A 21,499-nucleotide genomic window follows, 5' to 3' on the forward strand; every position below is an offset into this window, starting at 1 on the left:
AGTGTTACATGATGCTTTTGATGACCTTGAACTTCTTAAGTTTCAAACATTTGTCTCTTCAGTGTGCTTTCTCTGAGTATGTACAGTCTCAACTTATTCAACAGAACTTACTTACAATGTTAATTTGAAAGTTAAAATGTGCTTCGTTAATAGGATGAAAATACTGATAAAAAGATAACCAGCTTAAGATTCTTTATAACCTGACAGATATGCTGTTTTTTATGACGTAAATCTTGATTTAAGCAAGTCTTGTTTACTTTAATTAGAATGTAATTAACTCTCATTTATTAGCTACTATAGACTAATATACTCTATAGAAGCTATCAGGATGGGTATCTGTCCAGCGTGCACTGTCAGTATGTACCACGGTATGTATGTATGTATGTATGTATGTATGTACCGGTGTGTCCGTTTGTGAGGCGTCCGTCCACTCAAATATCTTGAGAACTGCAGTACTTACTGATTTATGGATAAAATATATGATTTTGTGAAACTCTTTTTATTAATTTTTGATATTGTTGAAAATATGCAAATTAGCACCAAAAAAGGCGTTTTTGGTAAAAAATCTTCTTCTTCATAACCACTGGTCAGACAGCTTTGTTATTTGGTATACAGGTCCCTAGGGATAAACCAACTTAGATTTGTTAAAATTGTGATGAAATATGCAAATCTGTATTTTTACAGAATTTTTTTTTCCATTTTTGGTCAGGCCATCCTGAAATGAGCTATCAAAGATATCCACCTTCTTCATCAATACATGTGTCACAAAATGTTATTCTCTACATAACACAGCAGAGCTCTGTCAACTGTTGAGTCGCTTGTTTTTTCAAAACAGCTGGTCAGACAGCTTTAATATTTGGTTTACAGGTCCCTAGGATGACCTTCGTGAGATAATTTCATGCAGTCAGGAAATACTTACAGTACATTTACCAATGATTTTGACGATGAGATACAGCTGGATATTGATACACTACCTAATTAGGTTTGTCAGTTTGCTCTAGAATTTACCCTTTTAGTGGTCAACTTTTATAACTTTGCGCCAACATCAGACAGACTAAAACAGCAGGTGACGCAGCAAGATGTCTGTAAACTAATTTACTATGTAGTATGTTTATATCTTTACAGCAGCTATCAGTTTCAATGGTGACACACACAGAGACTGGTTGCCAAGTTTTACAAGCAGTTCAAATTCATGGAGAGGTGGTAAAAGAACGACGTTACTGCAAATTTAGACTCAGAGGACAGTGTTCTTTGTAGTTGAATATCAATAAAGTTCATGACTTCAAACAAAATCTAACACTAACTGTCTGGAAGTCAGGGCTTTGAGTCAGCAACCAGTCTCTGTGTGTGTCACCATTGAAACTGATAGCTGCTGTAAAGATATAAACATACTAAATAGTAAATTAGTTTACAGACATCTTGCTGCGTCACCTGCTGTTTTAGTCTGTCTGATGTTGGCGCAAAGTTGTAAAAGTTGACCACTAAAAGGGTAAATTCAAGAGCAAACTGACAAACCTAATTAGGTAGTGTATCAATATCCAGCTGTATCTCATCGTCAAAATCATTGGTAAATGTACTGTAATTTTGTATCCATGTCTATAGTAGCTTCAGGGACTTTGGCCCTATGTTTGTTGTAAATGTTATTACCACCGAAGTCTATCAGAATAAAAAATCTGCACCATATAGACAATCCTTCAATATTGACCTGTGATAAAATAATGTGTCAATCAATACCTGTTTTGAAATTGTCATTTCCTTCCAGAACAGTTGTTAGTGATAACAGATTGTCATTCATTTTTATGAGCTGTGATATTTTTGTTAATCACAGTAGGTAAATAAAAGCAATATTAACAGTACAATTTCTGAACTTTGGTCATGATTTTCACTTTTACCCAACAGAAAGCAGATCAAAATTTGACAGCTGCAAAGTCACTACTGGAAGTTGTTTGTGTACCACCACCTAGGGAACTTTGAAAACCCTTAAAAATTTTGAAAACCCTTAAAAATCATTTGATGCAAGTTTCAATAACAACGACACTTGTTCATTTTTTCTTCAATTTTATATCTAATAATACATTTTCATTTTTTTTCACAGGGTATCATCATCAAAATTATACTCTTTAAATGAAACACTTAGAAACATGAGGGTTGGTAATTTCAGGTCAGTATAAAATCTATTCTTGGGCGCTAGTATACTTCAGAATTTTTTTAATAAAAAAGATTGAACATTAAGGAACGTACCCAGTGTGTTCTTACCAGTAGAGTAACAAAAATTAGGTCATAATAACTGAACAGCAAGAGAGTGCTTGGACTTAAGGATGATAAATAGTGTTTTTTTTTATGTTTTTTGACGTGGTTGATGAACTTCCGAATTTTGTAACCATGGAATTGCAGTATCTGCATCTTGTCTTTAAATTACTTGGTACTATGAGGACACAAATGATAAATCCCTGTTGCATATTATTTTACAGTGACCATGTTACAGACAAACTGCCTCACAAGTTCTTTTTCAACATAACTCAGAGACACACATATGACAGAGACACGTAGTGTTTTGTTCAAATAATGTTGTTAACCACCAATTGCTTGAACACGTCAGCAACCATAATTTTCACAGTTTTAATTTGTGACTGTTTTTTCAGAATTAGAGCTTTAAAACAAGTCATCAGTAAAAAGGATATTTTATAGGCTATTTCTGTGGATCTGTTGTCTTTGCCATCTGATCTCCAATGACCTACGTAATCAGGTCAACTGTTCTTTTAGTTACTGAGCTCGGTCATCCTCAGAATAAATGGGATATCTGATAGCAAGTACAATCAAGATTCCTTTGCCTCCGTACATTCAACCATTCACATTAAAACTGACTTTCACATTGATGCATTTGACAGACTAAAACAATGGTCTTGAAGACATGTAATTTTTCAAGTCACTTTCTTTGAATAAAGCAGGATTTTGTTTAGTATACTCTATGTATGACTGTTCAAGGCCATTCAAAGGATCATTTTTTTCACTTCAAATCCTGCCCATTTCTTATATTTAAAGTTCCATTCTTTGTGAAACAACAATGATAAAATTATTCATGTGGTTTTAGGGTTGTAGAGATTAATATAGCGTTGTAAATGGATTATTTCAATTAAATTTTTGTGAAGATGAATATGCATGCATAAACTGGTTTGCTCACTCTTGGACGTCTTTTGGAACAAACAAACCAAATATATTCATTTTTTTGATAGCCCTAAAACTTTGTTTTTTTCAGGTACAGTAAAGATGCTTTGAGACTTGGTGATTTGGAAGGAAACCATTTTGTCATCATCCTAAGGTAAGCACAGTGTTTGAAGTATTCCAGGGATGATCTGAAGATGATCTGATAGAATGATAGCTGGTAGCCCCGATTTTAATATGAGTGTCTTGGAAAGGATACAGAACAATTCATAACCAATCAATTCACAAGTCTGATAATTTCATGAAGTTTTAAAAGTCAACCGTCAGTTATTTTTCTGAAGACTGCCAAACAGCATTGCTAATGATACACAAAGGGTCCACTGACCTGTTTAATTACAAGGACTATGGGAATATATACATTCTGTAACATGCAGATATTTTAGTATTTCATAGGGGTTTTATCGGTAACAACCTAAGTCCTAACCTCACAGTTTAAATGTTTTGTTGTTTAGCCATATTGTATTAACAGGCTATAAATTTTAGCATTCTTTATTGGCATAAGACTTGCTTTCAGTTTAATCTTCTGTATCCTGTGTTTGACCGTCTTTCCTCCTACTGGATTCTACTGTAGCATTGAAAGCAATGACAGGGGAAGACTCAACCATTCTATTTCAGGGATAGGGGTGGTTTTGGCCACTGATTTGATTGGTTCCTCAGCTTGTCTTGATTAAAACAGACAACTTTAAGGTAGAATGTGCCTTGGGGACAGATATTCAGCCTCTCAAATTTCTACAATTCTTTTCTGATCTACCACTTGTGGGGGCTCATTTTAAAGCTTTTGGTGTGAGAAACATTTGCCATCCAAGTTTTTCAAATATTGAAAAAACATTATTTTCCCCCATAGAGTTAACACAGGGATGGCAGCATGTTTTGATGGTAGACCGTTTGATCTTTTCCAAAACTTATAGTTGACCAGTGTGTAGTCTGTGTGTGCTGCATCATTGATAAAACTACCTGTATCTTTCAACAGGAATGTACAAGCTGATGATTCTCTGATTGAAAGTGCAATGACATCATTAAAAGACAACGGTTTCATCAATTACTACGGCATGCAAAGATTTGGTACAACTGACATCCCCACTTACCAGATTGGCAGGCAAGCACATTTTCATTTTCTATGATTGTTTCACTTTTAGGATGCATATCAACAGGATATTCACCAGTGATGGGTACTGTGTCACCTTTTAGTTTACCTTGATTGTTGGTGCCTTTGCCGGTTAACAGGCAAAAATCCTTTGTGTATATTGCAATTTTATTTTCAGTCATTTTCAATGTGATTACTCTGCATATGTCACATAAACCACAAGAGTTCGTAACTACATATCTTGTGAAAACATTTTTTATCTAGAATCACGGTCATAGAGGGACCGTGCTAGAATTAATGCCCATGAGCTGTATCTGTTTGCATTTTGCTTATCAAAAACAAATACTGTCCAGTCTTCAGGAAAGATGTCTTTATTCCCGTTATTAAGCCATGTGTGTTTGAAAATAATAATAATAATAATAATAATAATAATAATATTTTAGCTTGCTTGCTTGTAAATATGGATTTTTATCACATTTGTGGCAATAAAAGTGTGATACAAAAGTAAGTTCAAATTTTCTCCAATAAAGATAAAGTAATACAGTATAATAATAGTAGCTAATAATAAATATGACTAGGTATTTCTTGGTTTATATAAAGTAAAAATATAATCTGCAAGTTATTCATTAAAAGATAACTCTTGTTTTGTTAGTAGAGAAATAAGCTGATTTTCAGTTGAATCGTTTGGGAAATTTATTTTACTGAAAAAGTTCTTTCTTTGGACTTTGTATTTCTGACAGACTAATAAAAAGTGTGTTTCATCTTCAATACTGTTGGTGTTACACTGATTGCAGTATCTTACTGTAATGGGGTTTTTGGAACAGTGTGTCTCCTTTTTCAATTGCTAGATCATGATTGCTAATGCTAAGTTTGGTGAGTAATTTTCTTTTCTCACCTTGTTACTGTGTTAAGTAGGTTTCTAATCTAAAATTATGTTTTATTTTTGAGTACATTTTTAGTTTGCTATTTTCAACAGTGATCAAATTTTTCCAAAAGACTTCATAATTGTTTGTTAAATTTGTTTTCATTAATCCAGTTATAACTTAATGGTGTTTAAGTGATGGAGTTTATCAAGCAGAAAGTCCATTCCATTGTCTTTAATTAAAGCACGTAAACAGTTAAACCAGGATCTATTGTTAGTGTTGTTTACCATTTGCTCCAGAAAAGCTTTTTAGCAAGATTTCAATGTGGCAGTTGTACAATATGAAGCCAGTATTTAACAATATTAAGTTTGATCTCAAGTAGAAGTGAGAATTGTCCTGGTTCACCCCTCACAGCAGCATTACAAGCTTGCCTATTACACTGTAAAATGTTCTTACAAATTTGAAGTGAATTTTTTCAATTGCTGATTTATCCCACTTCTTGTAATCCATGAAATCTTGTCCCCAAATCTCTGAGCCATACAGTAAAACAGGTTTAATGAAAACATTGAATAAATGTAGGGCAAATTTTATCTTTCTGTTGTGCAATAAAACCCTTTTTAAACTATACAAAAATTTTGCTGCTTTATCAGCCAAATTTGTGTCACTGAAGCTACCATTTGATTTAATTGTCAGTCCTAAGTATGTATAGCCCTTAACAGATTTGATGCAAGTACCACCATAGTTAAATAGGTGTTTATCTATCAAAGGAGATTTACTTATGTTATTACCATATTTCGGTCCTAGGCTGTAGATTCAGTGGCTTCTTCACAGTTTTTATGTACTTACTCAGACCACCACATTTGAATGCAAGCCAAAAATTATTCAGTTGTTAAAAATAAGTTTTAAGTTCATTGCCAATGTTTAGAAAATGTTCTATGGTGACACTTTGGCAAACATTTTTACATAAGCTGCCTTTGATTTCAAACCATCTTATCAAAAAAAATACAGCTACTGGAGCTATAACCTCTCTAATATCTATGAGCAATGTAATATCACAACATTTTTTATTTTTTGACGGATGTTTGTTCCTTTTTTGTGTGAACTGTTACTCAGCACTATTTTAGAGACATCTTTCCAAATGACATGATACATCAAGTGATATTCCACAACTCATATCATTCCAGGGCTCTCCTGCTGAGCAAGTGGCAGGAAGCTGTAGACTTGATCCTTAAACCCAGAGATGGTGGTGAGTTTTACTCTGATTGTAAAAAGAGTGCAATGCTGTGTCCATTCAAACTCGGTGAACTGTTCCATGATTCTACAGTAATAATAGACTCCAATGCTATGTACTGTGGTGCAGGAAGATAATTTGTTAAACAGTGGAACACAGCATTATAAAATTGGATTATGAGTAACAGATAAGGTCTAATAATAATCAGAGCCATTTAGTTTTATGTTACCTGTTCATCCTATTTTCACATGATTGGTTGGAATTCCTCTTTGGAACAATAGTATCAAGTCAAACAATAGTGATGCAAAGACTTTGTTTGTTTGATCAGATTGCTGTACATGTATTGCAAAATTAATAAATTTTTGTCATTGACGGTAGCAATAGAGCAATATAAAGAGCACTTTTGTACATTTCAGAACCTGATGAGATGCGTGCCGCTAGAGAACATTGGTGGCAGACAAGGGATGCAAAGTCTGCTCTGGAGAAAATGAAAAATACCAAAGCCTTTTCACTTGAGTATATGTTACTACGAGCATTGATTAAACATGGATCTAAAGATCAGCTTGTCAAAGCACTTTATGCTGTAAGTTTGCTGTTCACGTGGATGACCCTTGACCCTAAATTTACCTTTGACACAAAATTTTCTGTGATAAAATTATTTTGAAGTTTTCTAGTTTTCATTTAATCCTGCAGTGAAGCATAACCAAAGAGAAATGACCAAAGGATATAATTATTGAAATTTCATATGAATTATGGCTCATGTCATTTTGTTGTTCCAAATTTGAATGAAAGTTGTTGGCGCATGTAGAGCTAGCATGATTTAGAAACAAACTGCTGTTTATTCATATCTAGCAATCCAACTGGATTTTCCAATATGCTCAACTGCTGTTTGACTTTATTAAACTTATGTCCCCACGGACACCGTCCGGGGGGACTTATAGGTTTGGTCATGTCCGTGCGTGTGTGCGTCCGTGCGTGCGTGCGTGCGTGCGTCCGTCCGTTCACGCAGATATCTCAGAGATGCAAGGAGCGATTTCATTCAAACTTGGTACAAGAATACTTCATATGTCATACAGATGCACGTCAATTTGTTTTGTGATACGATCCAATATGGCCGCCAGGCAGCCATTTTATTACGATTTTTTCATGTACAGAGCCATAACTCAGACACGTTTCAACCGATTTTATTCAAAGTTGGTACAAGGACATTGACCAATGTCATAGATGTGCACGTCAATTTGTTTTGTGATACGATCCAATATGGCCGCCAGGCGGCCATTTTGTAACGATTTTTTCATGTACAGAGCCGTAACTCAGACATGTTTCAACTGATTTTATTCAAAGTTGGTACAAGGACATTGACCAATGTCATAGATATGCACGTCAATTTGTTTTGTGATACAATCCAATATGGTCGCCAGGCGGCCATTTTGTAACGATTTTCTCATGTACAGAGCCATAAGTCAGGCATATCTCAACCGATTTTATTCAAAGTTGGTACAAGGACATTGACTTATGTCATACATATGTACGTCAATTTGTTTCATGATATGATCCAATATGGCTGCATGGCAGCCCGTCTCAACTGATTTTATTCACCGATTTTATTTAAACTTAGTACAGGGACATCGACCTATGTCATACATATGCACATTGATTTGTTTTGTGATACAATCCAATATGGCCGCCGTGTGGCCATTTTTTCCGATTTTTTCATGTCCGGAACCATAACTCAGACATGTATCAAGCAAATTTATTCAAAGTTGGTAAAAGGACATTGACTTATTTATACATATGTATTTCGATTGGTTTCACGAGATGGTCCAATATGGCCACATGGTAGCAATTTCGTTATGGTTGTTTCATGTCGAGAGCCATAACTCTGGCAAGTCTCAACTGATCTTATTCCAAGTTGGTACATGTACATTGACGTATGTCATACATATACGTGTTGATTTTTTAAACAGTAAGATCAAATATCGCTGCATGGCGGTGATTTTGTTACAATTTTCTCATGTACAGAGCCATAACTCAGACATATTTCCACCAGTATCATTCAAAGTTGGTACAAGGACATTGACCTATTTCATACATATGCTCTTCAATTTTTTTCACGTCATGTAGCAGTGACATATCAATTATTGAAGTTTCGTAAGTAGGCTGATATGTCAAGAAATACTACATCAAATTCATGAAACTTTGTACAGATTTTAAGCTCACATTGCTTTAACATTGAAAAAGACATTTATCAGTGTCATTTTAATTAATTTGTAATTGCATAAGTAATGAACTTTCCTAATTAGGGTGATATAGCCACAAATTAATACAACGTCAAATGTGATGAAACTTGATACAGATGTTGATCTCATAGTGTTGTAAATACTGCATCAAACTTTATGAAATATGGTACAAGTGATAATCTGTTAAGTGTTAGGATTGTATGCAAAAATGTTTTGCAACATCCTGTTGATTAATTCCTAGTAGACTCATTTTATGAACTTTAGGATGGTGGCCTACTTGGTTTTATGTTTTCATCACCATAGAACTCATTCTTGGCCATTGAGTGCCATCTGTATCAAAGTATTTTATCACAGACCTAATTAATGAAGAGGACTCTATCCTCCCTGAGGACATGTAACCAAAGTACCCATGTACAAGTGGGGACTGTGTCATCAACGATGACTTTATTAAACTTATTTCATGAACAAGACAGGCTTGGTCCATGCTTCTCACTGGTAGGAAACAGCAATGATGTCATATCCTGTATTAGTGTTCAAATAGATGTTTTAATTTAACATTGCATAGATGTTTCTTGCAACAAAATCAGCAATGAAACAATGTTGCCATGGATAAGTATCATTAACCATGGAAATGAAAACAAATGTTACAAACATGTGACAAAATAAAAGGACTGAGATATTGGTCAGGGCACAGTCCCTCATTTTGTTTATTAAAAAAGAGATTTATTCCTTGAAGAATCGAGCAATATTTCAGAAATTTTTGAGTAAGACTCTCTCACTTGAAATCTAAGAAGTGGTTGTATCTGCAGAAAGTTGTATCTTTAGAAACTCTTCCCCCCCCCCCCCCCCCCAGGATTTCAAGGGTAAATCAGTTACTACCTGTCAAAACTGAAGGACAGTCAGGTTGTGAAAAGGAAGATGCAAAGCTCAAGGACATGTCGTTTAAACTTCCTTTTTCTTGTTTAGGTTTGCTGATGGTTTGATTTGTGAGATGTAAAAGTTTTGGGTCATTTAGTTCTCTTTAACAGTTTCAAAGGCAAGCTAACTCAATCGGGTGAAAGAAAAAATGCATCTTTTCAACAATAATACAGCTAAATTTGTAAAGATTCTATAGAAAATGTGAGTGCATGGTAGCACTGTGTTACTGTATAACCGGAAGTTTTGCTTTTAGAGTTGAAACCAGTCTGAACAGAACATGTGAATTTAGTGTGCACCAAACCAAGGTTTGTAAAAGGCAGCCTTGATAAATATAGTTAATTGAAGCTTGATGCACTGTCAGTTTGCCATACATGCATGTTGACTGTGTACCTAATGGTGGTATTTTCTCATCATTCAGTGTAAGTTCTCTGATTTGTTTTCATTTTGTTGGTTCCAGATTCCAAAGAACACAAGACTCATGTATGTGCACAGTTATCAAAGCCATGTCTGGAATTGCATGGTCAGCAAAAAGGTCAAACTTCATGGGTTGAAAGTAACGGTCGGTGACCTTGTCCAGAGTGATGACCAAAGTGAGTCACTTTTCATTATTTTGTTTCAGAAAAAAATCTCAGAATGCCATGCTCTGTTTACAGTCATGCTAGTTATGCATTTATTTCTGATGCAGAAAAGATAACAATGTCAATTTAGAAACTCTTCCCCCCCCCAAAAAAAAAAAATCCCACCTTTGCTTTCTCAAATATAATATTGTTTTATTTTCTTCTTGATATTCTTTGGTGAAATCAAATTCTTGTCATATCTACCTTTGACTGCCTAAATTTTGGTCAGTAGTATGATGGTCTTTAGCAAAAGTTTACCAGACTCATGAGAAAATGGGAGAAAAAGAGATGAAAATTAAATAGCAAGATGAGAGGAGAGAAGTAATTAGATCTGACATTTACGTTTTATCAACCATCAGTGCTCCTACATTTAAACCCAATGTAATGACAATCATAAAACATAACACACACAGTGACCTGTAATGTCAGCTTTACTCATTATACACTTTTGGAAAATGAGCAACCAGTGTTTGTGTCAGTAAACTTTATTCTATTGATTGCATTTACTCAGATTGAATTATTCTGGATTTTTTCCACTTATTACAGAAAGTGATGGTAAAAACAGCGTTGTTGAAATCACTGCTGATAACATTGATAAGTTTAGTATATATGATGTACTACTGCCAATGCCTGGATACGATGTGAGATATCCTGCAAATGAAGGTAAACACATCATTTCATTTTGAACCATAGTATTTGTACATATCATTGTCATTTTATTTTGATTTTGAGATATTAGCTTTGAGTAAGGGAGAAGAATTGTGTACTTTAAATGAAAGTTGAAGAAGGGAAAGCATTCATAATCTGATTTCACCTCATGATGCGGGATGAATGCTGGATGTATATTCTATAATTTTGACATTTCTACAGCCAAAATAATCTTCATTTATCAAGTTCAATCATTGGTCACAGGGAAGCTGGTGTTGTATGTTCGTATCTGTCTTGGTGATCTGGCATCCATATTCATAACAAAATAAGTTCCTGAGATGAAATTGAAATTTGTGACAACAGCGCCCTCTATAATAAGAGTAATATTCACACAATTCTGACAGTATTGGTGAAATGCGTATTCAAACAAAGCACAAGTTTTACAGTTTTGTGTGAACTGGCAAAAGATGGCTTTCCATTTGTAAAATGATTTGCACACCCATGCTTTCAAGCCTTGCATGTAATTTATCACCCTCAGAGATACTGTTATCCTAAGTGCATTTAGTACGATAAGCAAAACAACTCCCCCTCACTTCCCCCCATCCCCCACCCTCCTCAACAACAATGAAATTTCACACTAGTATAACCATCATTTATCTTCCAAATCATCAAGCAGTGTACCTATTTGGGAAACTTTGTACAAAATTTTTGTGGTGTATTGAATTTGGACAAATATGTTTGCAAAACTGCTGTACGACAGCATTTTGTGGTATATGTATTCATAAATTAACAATATTTGTCTATTCTAAAAATTTTTTGTCTGATCATTTAAATTCAGTTTAATTTTATTTTTTGTCAAAGGTATTTTCCTGTAAGAACAATTTTAAGTTGGTAGAGATCTTTTGGGTCGGGTGTCATTGAAGTTTTTGTGTTACGTTTTGGACAACAGGAAAGTACCTGGTGTAAAGTTACTGGTATCCCTTAACCCTTTCACCCCCAGTTCCCTGTGTACAGGTCCAACTTAACCATAGAAAACAATGGATTTGGGACAAACCATGGTGGTGAAAGGGTGTTGTTTCCGCATTTATGAACAGTGCTCCCTATAAATGCAACGTGTCTGACATCTCATTTTATCATCTCTGATAGTTTATGAGTGGTATAAGCATACCCTGGCAGAAGATGACCTTGATATCAACAGCATGAAGCATGACGTCAGGTAGGGGTTAATTTGTTTATCATTGAAGACGTGTGAAGAAAACATCTTATGTCACATGAAGGACCTCTCTGTGTGATAAACAAGACCACAGCTAACATACCATCAAATTCTAATATCATTGCTTCACCAAAGTCTGACTGTTGTATTTGCAGAGTTCATTTGGTTGATATCTTCTTTCAATAATAAAATGTAACTGCAAGGGGTAGTGAATGCAGAGAATGAACCCCTCTCAGAATTATATAAACCATGTACATCAGTGCTTCATACAAGAGCATAGGGCATAGCAATATCGGATACTTGGTTTCCTAACTTTGATAATGGGTCTTGTTTAAGTATGCAAAGTGCCTGATAATGATTCATTATTATAGAAATAACAGGCGATGCACTAACCATTAACGTTTATTTATGGGCAAGGGCGAGAGGAAAGCCAAAAATTAACAGGCGAGGCTTGCCGAGCCCGTTAATTTTGGCTTTCCTTTCGCTGCGCCTGTAAATAAACGTTAATGGTCAGCGCAGAGTCTGTTATTTCCATTACATTATCAACGAACCCCTAAAAACTGTAAAAATTTACAAAAATTTCCCGTGCAAACGACAATGGGCCCCCAGAACTTGTCAGTGAGTAGCTGATGCACGCTGCAAAAATTTGCAAATCCGGAGATTTTTTTGAAAAAGTGTCTAAACTTGGCCCACAAGTGTTTCATTTTATTTTGTGATTCATTATGATTTTTGTACAAATCACAATTTTTGTTTTAGCTGTAAAGTTACTATGTTTACTGTATTATTCATATTCACAGGCTTGTGAACAAACCATTACTGTGTATTTGTGGGCAGCCATATGGTTCAGCTCGACCAATTACAATGAGATGGACAGGGCATGATAATATAATAATGGTTAATATCCATCAGGCTGCAATAATAGCAACCATAAACCCTTCTTAGTGGAAGTTTATTCAGTATAAAAGTTGGTGCAACCAATGCTTCAAATAATACTGAATTACTATGTATGACCCTTTGACCCTTTGACCCTTTCCACAGGGACTATTCACTTAAAGGCACATATAGGAAGATAGTTACCATGCCGACAGACTGTAAATGGTAAGATAAAATGGAACCCTTCTTAAACTTAACAGTGTAGCATACAACACCACATGAGTCAATATCTATATTGACATAATTGATAATACATACAAAATATAGAACTGTTCAGGGACCAAGTCTGCGGTCATAACTTTCAGTTAAAAAATTTGGCGCTGAAACTTGGTGTTTTTGATGTTGAAGGAAGTCATCCATATAATGTATTTATGGTTTTCAAGTTATCATTTGTAAAACAGATATTTGCATTGTTAAAATAGCTACAATGATACTGTTGTTACATGGTTTGAAAGTCCTCTGCAATTCAACCTTTCTGAATGAAGTTTCGTTCCTGATTACAGGGAGATAGTCCGCTACGATGACCTGACTGTTCCATTGGTCTTGTCAGATGTTGATATCATAGAGGGCAAGAGACTGCAAGAATCTCCCAAAGGTAATCTTATTGTTTGGTTTTCAAACATAAATTGAATTACAATCTTTGTTCAGTGACAATTGCACCATAATCATTTTCTTTTTCCTTTACAGCCAATGTGACAAATTAGATTTCCCTTGGGTAACGCTTCTACTGTTATGACAAAAGATAGTGACTTAGAGCATGGTTTTTAAGGAATCACAGCTTGACAATATCAATATGATTACAAAAATCACAATGATAATATGTTTAAAATGATTGTGTATGTAGAAAGAATAAGATTCAACTAAATATGTACCGTGATTAGAACAAATACTGCTGGACAATGTGTATGGTCAACTCTTTTGACAGGTACCAATGTATGATCAGTCAGATATTGACAGATTTAGTCACAAAGTCATGGAATTGGCTAAACTTGAGGAATTCTGTCTTTATCCAACACTGTATTTATGCTGTCACTAGCTGAGCAAGTTGTAAGCATCTGCGTTGTTGGTGCAGCATGAAAATAATGTTCATGTTTTCTATTTCAGACGGAAAATTCAAAGCACTCAAGATGGAGTTCACTCTACCAACATCTTGCTATGCTACCATGGCGATAAGAGAAGTTTTGAAATGTGATACATCAATATCATTCCAAAGCAGTCTTAACTCCTTGTAGGCTAGTCTTCCAAAGCAGTCTAAACTCCTTGTAGGTTACGTACAAATATTTACAGAAAATACTGGTCAGTGGAGTTAAGAACTACAAGATTTACAAAAGTCTGCTACAATTGTTGCCATGTGTAGTTATTACATGTTGTACAATTTTAGGCCAATGAGTATTCTCCATTGATAATGATTCATCAGTTTATTTGCATACTTAAACAATGCAAATTAATACACTTTGCATTAATGAATAAAATTATTGAGGAACTTAAGCACCAGATGGTAGACAGGCTTAGTTAATTTTACAAAGGAAGTTGTAAAATTCCACGTTAATAGTGAAATAAATCATATTCAACTGTATAAAGGGACAACTTGTGTGACATTAAAATTGTTGACAATCTTATTTCAACTATGCCTTATCTATATCTTGAGTTTGGTTCTGTTACACTCACTATTTCACATCCAAACTTTATGTAGGGAGTATAAAAGCCATGTTGAAATATCAACTGTTTTGTCTTTGGGAAACAGGAGTGTGGCATGACAAATTTGAATAGTTTATAATGTACGTTGTACTTCTGCTATATACAGTCTCTTTTGCACACTTGCAATTGTCCTTCCCCATTCCTTTCCCCAAATGTCATGAATTGTATTATATCATACTAGTATATTGATAGCTCAAATACAGCAATCTGATTGGTCGAGACATGAAAAGAACCATTGTATATTTGTGATATACCACTGCTGGCACACACGCAAGCTCTCGGCTAGAGCAAAAATAGTCTTTTTGACGTTTCACGCCAGAATTGCAATATACTGTTTTGATATAATAGCAATGAATCACACCCAGCGATGGTATACAACTCGATTTTGACCAGTTCACAACATATGTGCACTCGCTATGCTCGTGCACATATGTCATGAACGGTCGAAATCTTGTGGTGTACATGCACTGTCACTGGGAGTGCTTTATTGCTTAATTAATCAACTTATTTGACTCCTATAACTCTGGTCAAAGAATGAGTTGATAACATTCACCATCCATGGTATAAATAAAAAGTCAACGATATTTCACAGTGGCTGTACTACTCTATTATGTTTTATTTTTACCAAAAATGCAAAACCAACCACTTTTCTGTACATCCGATGCATATTGCTCTGATAATAAATAAGACACAACCTTTTTCACTACAAGGAAGACATGAAAATTTCACCCTTACTGATTTCACAGGATATCTGTATATCCACTGATAACTTTGCCCTGAAATCAATTTATGTTGACCTTCATATCATATTATGAATTATATTATAGTTTTGGCAATACCAGTGAATGTCATCCACCCAGATTATTACTGACAATATATCTGATTATTCAGTATTGTGGCCTCAAATGTTTTCTACATCTTCAAATTCACCGGCATTGCCAAAATTATAAAATAATAGCAATAATACACCCCCTCCCAGCCCATAATGGACTCAAGCAAACTTTGCTTTCATCCATTATGGGCCAAGAGATGTATATTGTTGCTTAAATAATCCATACAATACTGGAATAACACATGTAAGAAATCAGAGTAAAATAGTTGTAAATATAAACCTCAGTAAGTCTTTGAAAAGAATCTTTGGTTGAATTAAAAGACTACTGTCATCATTGCTCATTAGTTATTATTGTCAATATTTGAAGTAATTGCATAGCTAAAATGTACATACTCTACTAGCCTACACCAGCTCATCAATGGAATATTCACACCAGGATCTGGAAAATGGCCAGAATCCTCAACACCTCATTCGAATATCATTGAGGTACATCCCTTACAAATGAGAAGCCTAGTGGAAATTTTACGTCAGAGACAAACAACAGTTACACCTAATTATTTCCTGTATTATCATTATACACTGGATTGTTCACATTTGCAGCTAATTCAACTCCTTTCAACCACATTTTGCTTAAGAAATATCTAATATTTGTTACAAGCCATACAGGTGGAGGCATTATGACTGTAGACCTTTCAGCGATGCAAGCCACCCAGTTTTTTGCTACTGTTCAAGCCAACTGGTAATTACCAACTATTTTTATACTCTCATCTGTTTTGAGATTACATAATTCAGTCATGGCTACATCTTCATCCTGTCTCCATGGAAACTAATGATGAAAAGTACATCAAACTTTGTAAAAGTGCGTAAAAAAATTGGACACCATTTATCAAACTACCGACTTCAACACTAGTACAGGAAGACCTAAATTAATACTCTATGTAAACGGTCAATGTTAAACACACAAAACATTATTTGAATCACAACTTGAATAGCCCTGATCAAAAAAAGTTCAAACCATAATAATAATCTAAACAAAGCTTTGAACCCATATTAGTTTTTGCTTTTGTGGATTTCAAAATTGAAAACATATTACACATGTGTGTATGATGTTCAGGAAATTGTATAAAGCTGTTACAGTAATGTGTACAACATGTTCAGATACTGTATAATACAATCTGCCTCAATTGTGCACACTGTTGCTAAAAACATTTGATTATTATGATAGCTATTTCCTGTTCACTTGACTTGGATTTTGTGCACACCAGCAACTTTCCAATATTTTAAACCCAGAATTGACCATGATAAGCACAAATCCTTGTACACAAATGCTCACAGAAATATGTATGTTTCCATCCTCATTTGTACACATGGGTTTGTTCGTACTGCTATCATGAGATCTATAGGGTGTACTGAGTCTATAGAACACAGCGCCTCTGTTTTATCCCGGAGTAGAACTATTCACATCACATTATCCAGAATATACTACTGACTAATGTGAACATCACTTGAACTGGGTTATGGTTTTCTGATTGCCGTGAAAGATCGATCCAGGGTTTGAAAAAATAACAAAATTACAGTGTGAGAAATCACACACTAAATTGGAGGTTTTGTACCCTGTCCATATTTTAATCAAGGATTCCATTTAAAGGGAAACAGTCTTCGGAACTGCGCCTGTTCGAGTTTCTTGTTTACAAACAATGTATTGTGTGCACGATATCTAGATACACCTCATCATCATAGCTGTAACATTTAAATTATACAATGTAGATTATGACAGACATGTTTTAACTTTCATCAATCGCCATCGTGCCTGGGATACAGTGTTTACATTGGTTGTATGGGTCCCATGCGACCTTTGAGCGCAGTTCTGACGACTATGTCCCTTCAAAGAAGCAGACATCAAATATGACAATCAAAATACTTAACTAATGTAAAGTTTACCCTGCAGATCATGGACAGTGTTCACACATACATCAAACACTGCGTAACAGGTGTTCAGCACAAAACAACAACATTAATAAACAGTATAACTGTGAATTATTGCTATGGCTAACCTTTTTCATACATGATGTGATTAGCTGCCTAGTACCAGGTGTTGTACTTTAGCAAGTCACAAAAATAACCCATATTGAAATGAGAATGCTTCATTAGGCTTACACTGTGAAAAGTTGAAACTTGGAAAATCTTGTGAACGACATATTTTCACCAAATCTGCAAAATCCCCTTTCCCTACACCACCTCCCTGGACTCTGTCCAGGGAGAATAACAAATTTCAAAAACATTTCTACCCTTGGAAAGAAGTTTCCCCAAGACTTTCCAGTTGGAAACATGTAAACAACTGAATCAATATTTAAATATTTTGACATTTCTTTGACCTTCATCAAAACATGAATAAACAAATTTCAGTTATCTCAAAAACAGAAAAATGCCAAGTTTAAATATACCAATATACAGAAATGAATTTCCCTGAATGTAGCAGAAACTACTATACAACAATCTATAACATCACACAAAAAATTTACAGTCTTGGTTTTAATGTAAATTTGCATATTGCTTTCATCAGAAATTATTTCAATTTATCCATAATCATTAAATATTAAAATGCATTGTTTTATTGCTATAAAAAATGAAATTTGAAGATATACAGTATTGTTATGTACTCATTTTGTTTGAAAATTTACATTTCTCATGAAAGTTGCATCAATATCTTAACTTACGCTCTTATTAGAGTGGTTGTCCCAATCAGACTTCATTTGGCTTGCCATGAATATTTGTTGTTTCAGTCCATATGATGTGAATAAACTGATGACATGCTCTTTACCCTTCTCACTTCTGAACTTAGTTACAATGTTATTCTCAATGTCAAATTTAGATCTTTGCATAGGAAGTGGAAGTTGAAATACTGTGATATTCATTGAGAACGTACACTGATTTCTACTAAGTTGTTGGAGTGTTGTTCCAGCTAGCCATCATCACGTACACATGTTGAAAAGTCAATGACCCATGGAAATGCAGATCTGACATATTTGTGATTATTGTTACAATTCTGTAGTCAGCTGCTGGTATTAAGGTAGTATATACCTCGAAACAGAAAGTTTGCTCAAACTTTCCTCATGGAAACTTAAACCATTCTCTTTCATAGTCAAAAATCAACTTACAGCCAACATGCAAATTTTGGAACGAGAAACAGATTTTCAAAATTTATCAATAATTGAAATTCAAAATGGCCACAATGCCCTGTAGAAACTCTACTGATAAACACTGACATTTTCAATTTGCCTAAATTTAATGCAAAATGGTGAATACTTTATTTAATCTACTGACTTCAAAATGAGTTCCCATGAGCAGAAGACCAGAAAAATATTGAAAAAGTTAGAACTTTCCTCACAGCATATACTACTTTAATTGATCACTGAGCAGACAACGTGACATCATGACGGGATGAATGGACAAACCATAAGACATTTTCATAATACTGAGAAGTACATACAATGATGATAGATGCTACAACTGTGCTATCACACTGCAAGAGTACTAACAGTGGAAGACAATGACAGTACTCAAAGTGATAACTCAAAGCTATGATAATGTTGTTGGTGGTAGGTATGTCACCTTTATCACATACTACCATGTTGGATGGTTAGACAAACACAATCACAGATGTGTCATGACAAACATGGAGGCATTAATCAGACAGGGCCTGTCCAAGTTCTGTTGGTTTATTAATGTCTTATCATCAAGTGAATAAATAATGGGAATAAATTTCAGCAAAATCTCTTAATTTTATTTGTGGTGTGAACACTGAGTGGTGATATAAGTACAACCCTGTAGACCCTTGTCCTTGAGTGAGAGGCATGAATAATTTCAGAGACCATCAAAGGGAAATGACAAAATTTGCATGTAACCTCTGCTTGGATTGAGGTCAAGATAATCCCATTGTTTGTGCCCTTCACATTAGGTTTAGAAAAGAATCATTGAACAACATGAAGAAGCACAAATAATTTTGGTCCTGATATTTTCACAGACAGGAGTAAAATTAAATAACTTTTACATGGTCAAATTTGGTGAGAAACTTTCTATCACCATTTGTGTGAAGTCAGGGTAACCTACTGTCTGTTTTTTTGAGTGAAATTTACCCCATTTACGAAAGAAATATGACTGAAAGTGAACAAGTGACCTTATGAAATTGGAGATCTTGATGTTGGCAATTGTATTGGACATTTCTTCTCTTGCCAAGAAAAAATGCCATTTACAAATAAGTTTTCCTTCACCAATTACTTGAAAAGAGCAACACCACGTAGTGGCAGCAGGATTGTGCAGTTGATCTTACCAGTTTAGAAGGACTTGTTGCAAAAACAGTGTCTGTATCTGAGCATTTATAGCTGTTGTGATTAAGGACACACTGTGAGTGAGTTTGCGAGATCTTCACAATGATTGATATCAGAGAGTAAATTGGCAAAAACTCTAGCTACTTAACTTCCAATTGTGTTCATGAACCTGTAAATAATGAGCAGTTTCTTACAGGGTTCGTACGGTCCTGGAAAACCCTGGAAAACCCTGGAATTTTATTTTAGCCCTGGAAAACCCTGGAAAACCCTGGAAAAATGTGATTTAGCCCTGGAAAACCCTGGAAAATGAAGATACTTGAGACTGATGTAGTTGAACTTAACAAATCTGATAATAAATATTCCAAGAAAGCTGAATCTACAGGGAAATGTCTTTTGTCGCAAAGTTAAATAGTCTTAGAAGGAGTGCAAATTCTAAGACTGCAAAAGAGAAAAACAAACTGAAATACAATCAGTAGCTATACAGTTAGAAGGAAAAGCTCAGGAATTAAAGCAGTAGATAGGTACGGTGTGTCGATAGAAGTCAAGTATAAATTTGTTTTCATGGTCAAGAGCCCTGGAAAATTACTTGATTTTAGTTGAAATAGCCCTGGAAAACTGGTCAAAAAACCCTGGAAAGCCCTGGAATTTTATTTCTCCCAAGGTTTACGAACCCTGTTCTTAGGGTGATCGGTGCATCAATAGTCTCAAAAAATCACAAACTTTGTTTTACATGTTTTTAGGATATTTGCATAGCAAATTATGCAAAAAAGTGTTTTACTACTACAAAACCAGAAAAAGACTGGTCCACCACTAATTTTGTTAGTTAGTCATTTTGTTAGCTGCCTGATGGCTTGATAGGGATTATACTGGCAGTTATTGCTTTAAAGAAAATATGGCAGTTATCAGTCCATCTCACTTCAGGGTGTACAATGAAACCAACAGATACTTGGTGAGCCACTAACTAGCATTTGCACGAACAAGACAAATCTACAAATGATCACAACTAGAGGGTGATTCTATGTGCCTGTCACAGGGGGCATTATCCTCATACAAATAACAAACATTGACATGCTTTTAGCACCAGGAGAAAGCAACTGGTGGAATTCAACACAAAAACATAGACTCATCATACTTCAGTACTGCTTTCAGACAGAATTTGTCTTCTCTTGACTAGCTGCGCCTTGAACAGTGCCAGTGCACCAACGGATGACATCATGATCATGAAATGAAACATGGAAGTCCAGTCATAAGTGTCTGCTAGATAGCCAATCACAGGGCCTTGTAGTACTGTGCCTAAACTGCCAAACCCTGGAATGAGAAAGAAAAGATGAAAGTGTTGAAAAGGAACTGCAATACAGTATTGTTGACTGATCTGCCACAAGTGCAAGTAAACGTTGCCTCTATACATGAAGTAGCACACACAAAACAAATCAATCCAAACCTATACCAAAGTGTTTACCCATTGAATTTGCAATACGGACAGCTACAATGCCGGGTAATTGCTTGATCAGGTTTCAAGTCACCTTGCCCATGGAAAATATGGAAAACTTTGTCCATTGAATTCATTCAGCCTATTTCATATGGAACTCATACTTGAGCCAGGTTTGTAGATACTCCACTCTATTTATACCGATACAGTGACCCTACTGGAAACAATCGTAGCTTTAAAAAA

General features: G+C 35.0%; 2 protein-coding genes across 2 annotated transcripts in view; one reads left to right on the forward strand and one right to left on the reverse strand.

Moving 5' to 3' along the window:
- LOC139134615 (pseudouridylate synthase 7 homolog) overlaps window positions 1–15,835 on the forward strand; it is a 30,135-nt gene extending 14,300 nt beyond the window's left edge. The window contains exons 7-17 of the mRNA XM_070701543.1: window positions 2,096–2,161; window positions 3,257–3,319; window positions 4,193–4,318; window positions 6,354–6,415; window positions 6,817–6,983; window positions 10,016–10,148; window positions 10,722–10,838; window positions 11,970–12,039; window positions 13,075–13,134; window positions 13,473–13,564; window positions 14,074–15,835. Of these exons, the coding sequence (XP_070557644.1) occupies window positions 2,096–2,161; window positions 3,257–3,319; window positions 4,193–4,318; window positions 6,354–6,415; window positions 6,817–6,983; window positions 10,016–10,148; window positions 10,722–10,838; window positions 11,970–12,039; window positions 13,075–13,134; window positions 13,473–13,564; window positions 14,074–14,201 (1,084 nt within the window). The 3' untranslated portion in view covers window positions 14,202–15,835. The remainder of the gene's footprint in view (window positions 1–2,095; window positions 2,162–3,256; window positions 3,320–4,192; window positions 4,319–6,353; window positions 6,416–6,816; window positions 6,984–10,015; window positions 10,149–10,721; window positions 10,839–11,969; window positions 12,040–13,074; window positions 13,135–13,472; window positions 13,565–14,073) is intronic.
- The window catches only part of LOC139134616 (uncharacterized), a 28,166-nt gene continuing 21,926 nt past the window's right edge, over window positions 15,260–21,499 (reverse strand). The window contains exon 13 of the mRNA XM_070701544.1: window positions 15,260–21,135. Within this exon, the coding sequence (XP_070557645.1) occupies window positions 20,954–21,135 (182 nt within the window). The 3' untranslated portion in view covers window positions 15,260–20,953. The remainder of the gene's footprint in view (window positions 21,136–21,499) is intronic.

This window comes from Ptychodera flava, chromosome 6 (genome assembly GCF_041260155.1).
Source record: "Ptychodera flava strain L36383 chromosome 6, AS_Pfla_20210202, whole genome shotgun sequence".
In the NCBI taxonomy this organism is placed as follows: domain Eukaryota; kingdom Metazoa; phylum Hemichordata; class Enteropneusta; family Ptychoderidae; genus Ptychodera; species Ptychodera flava.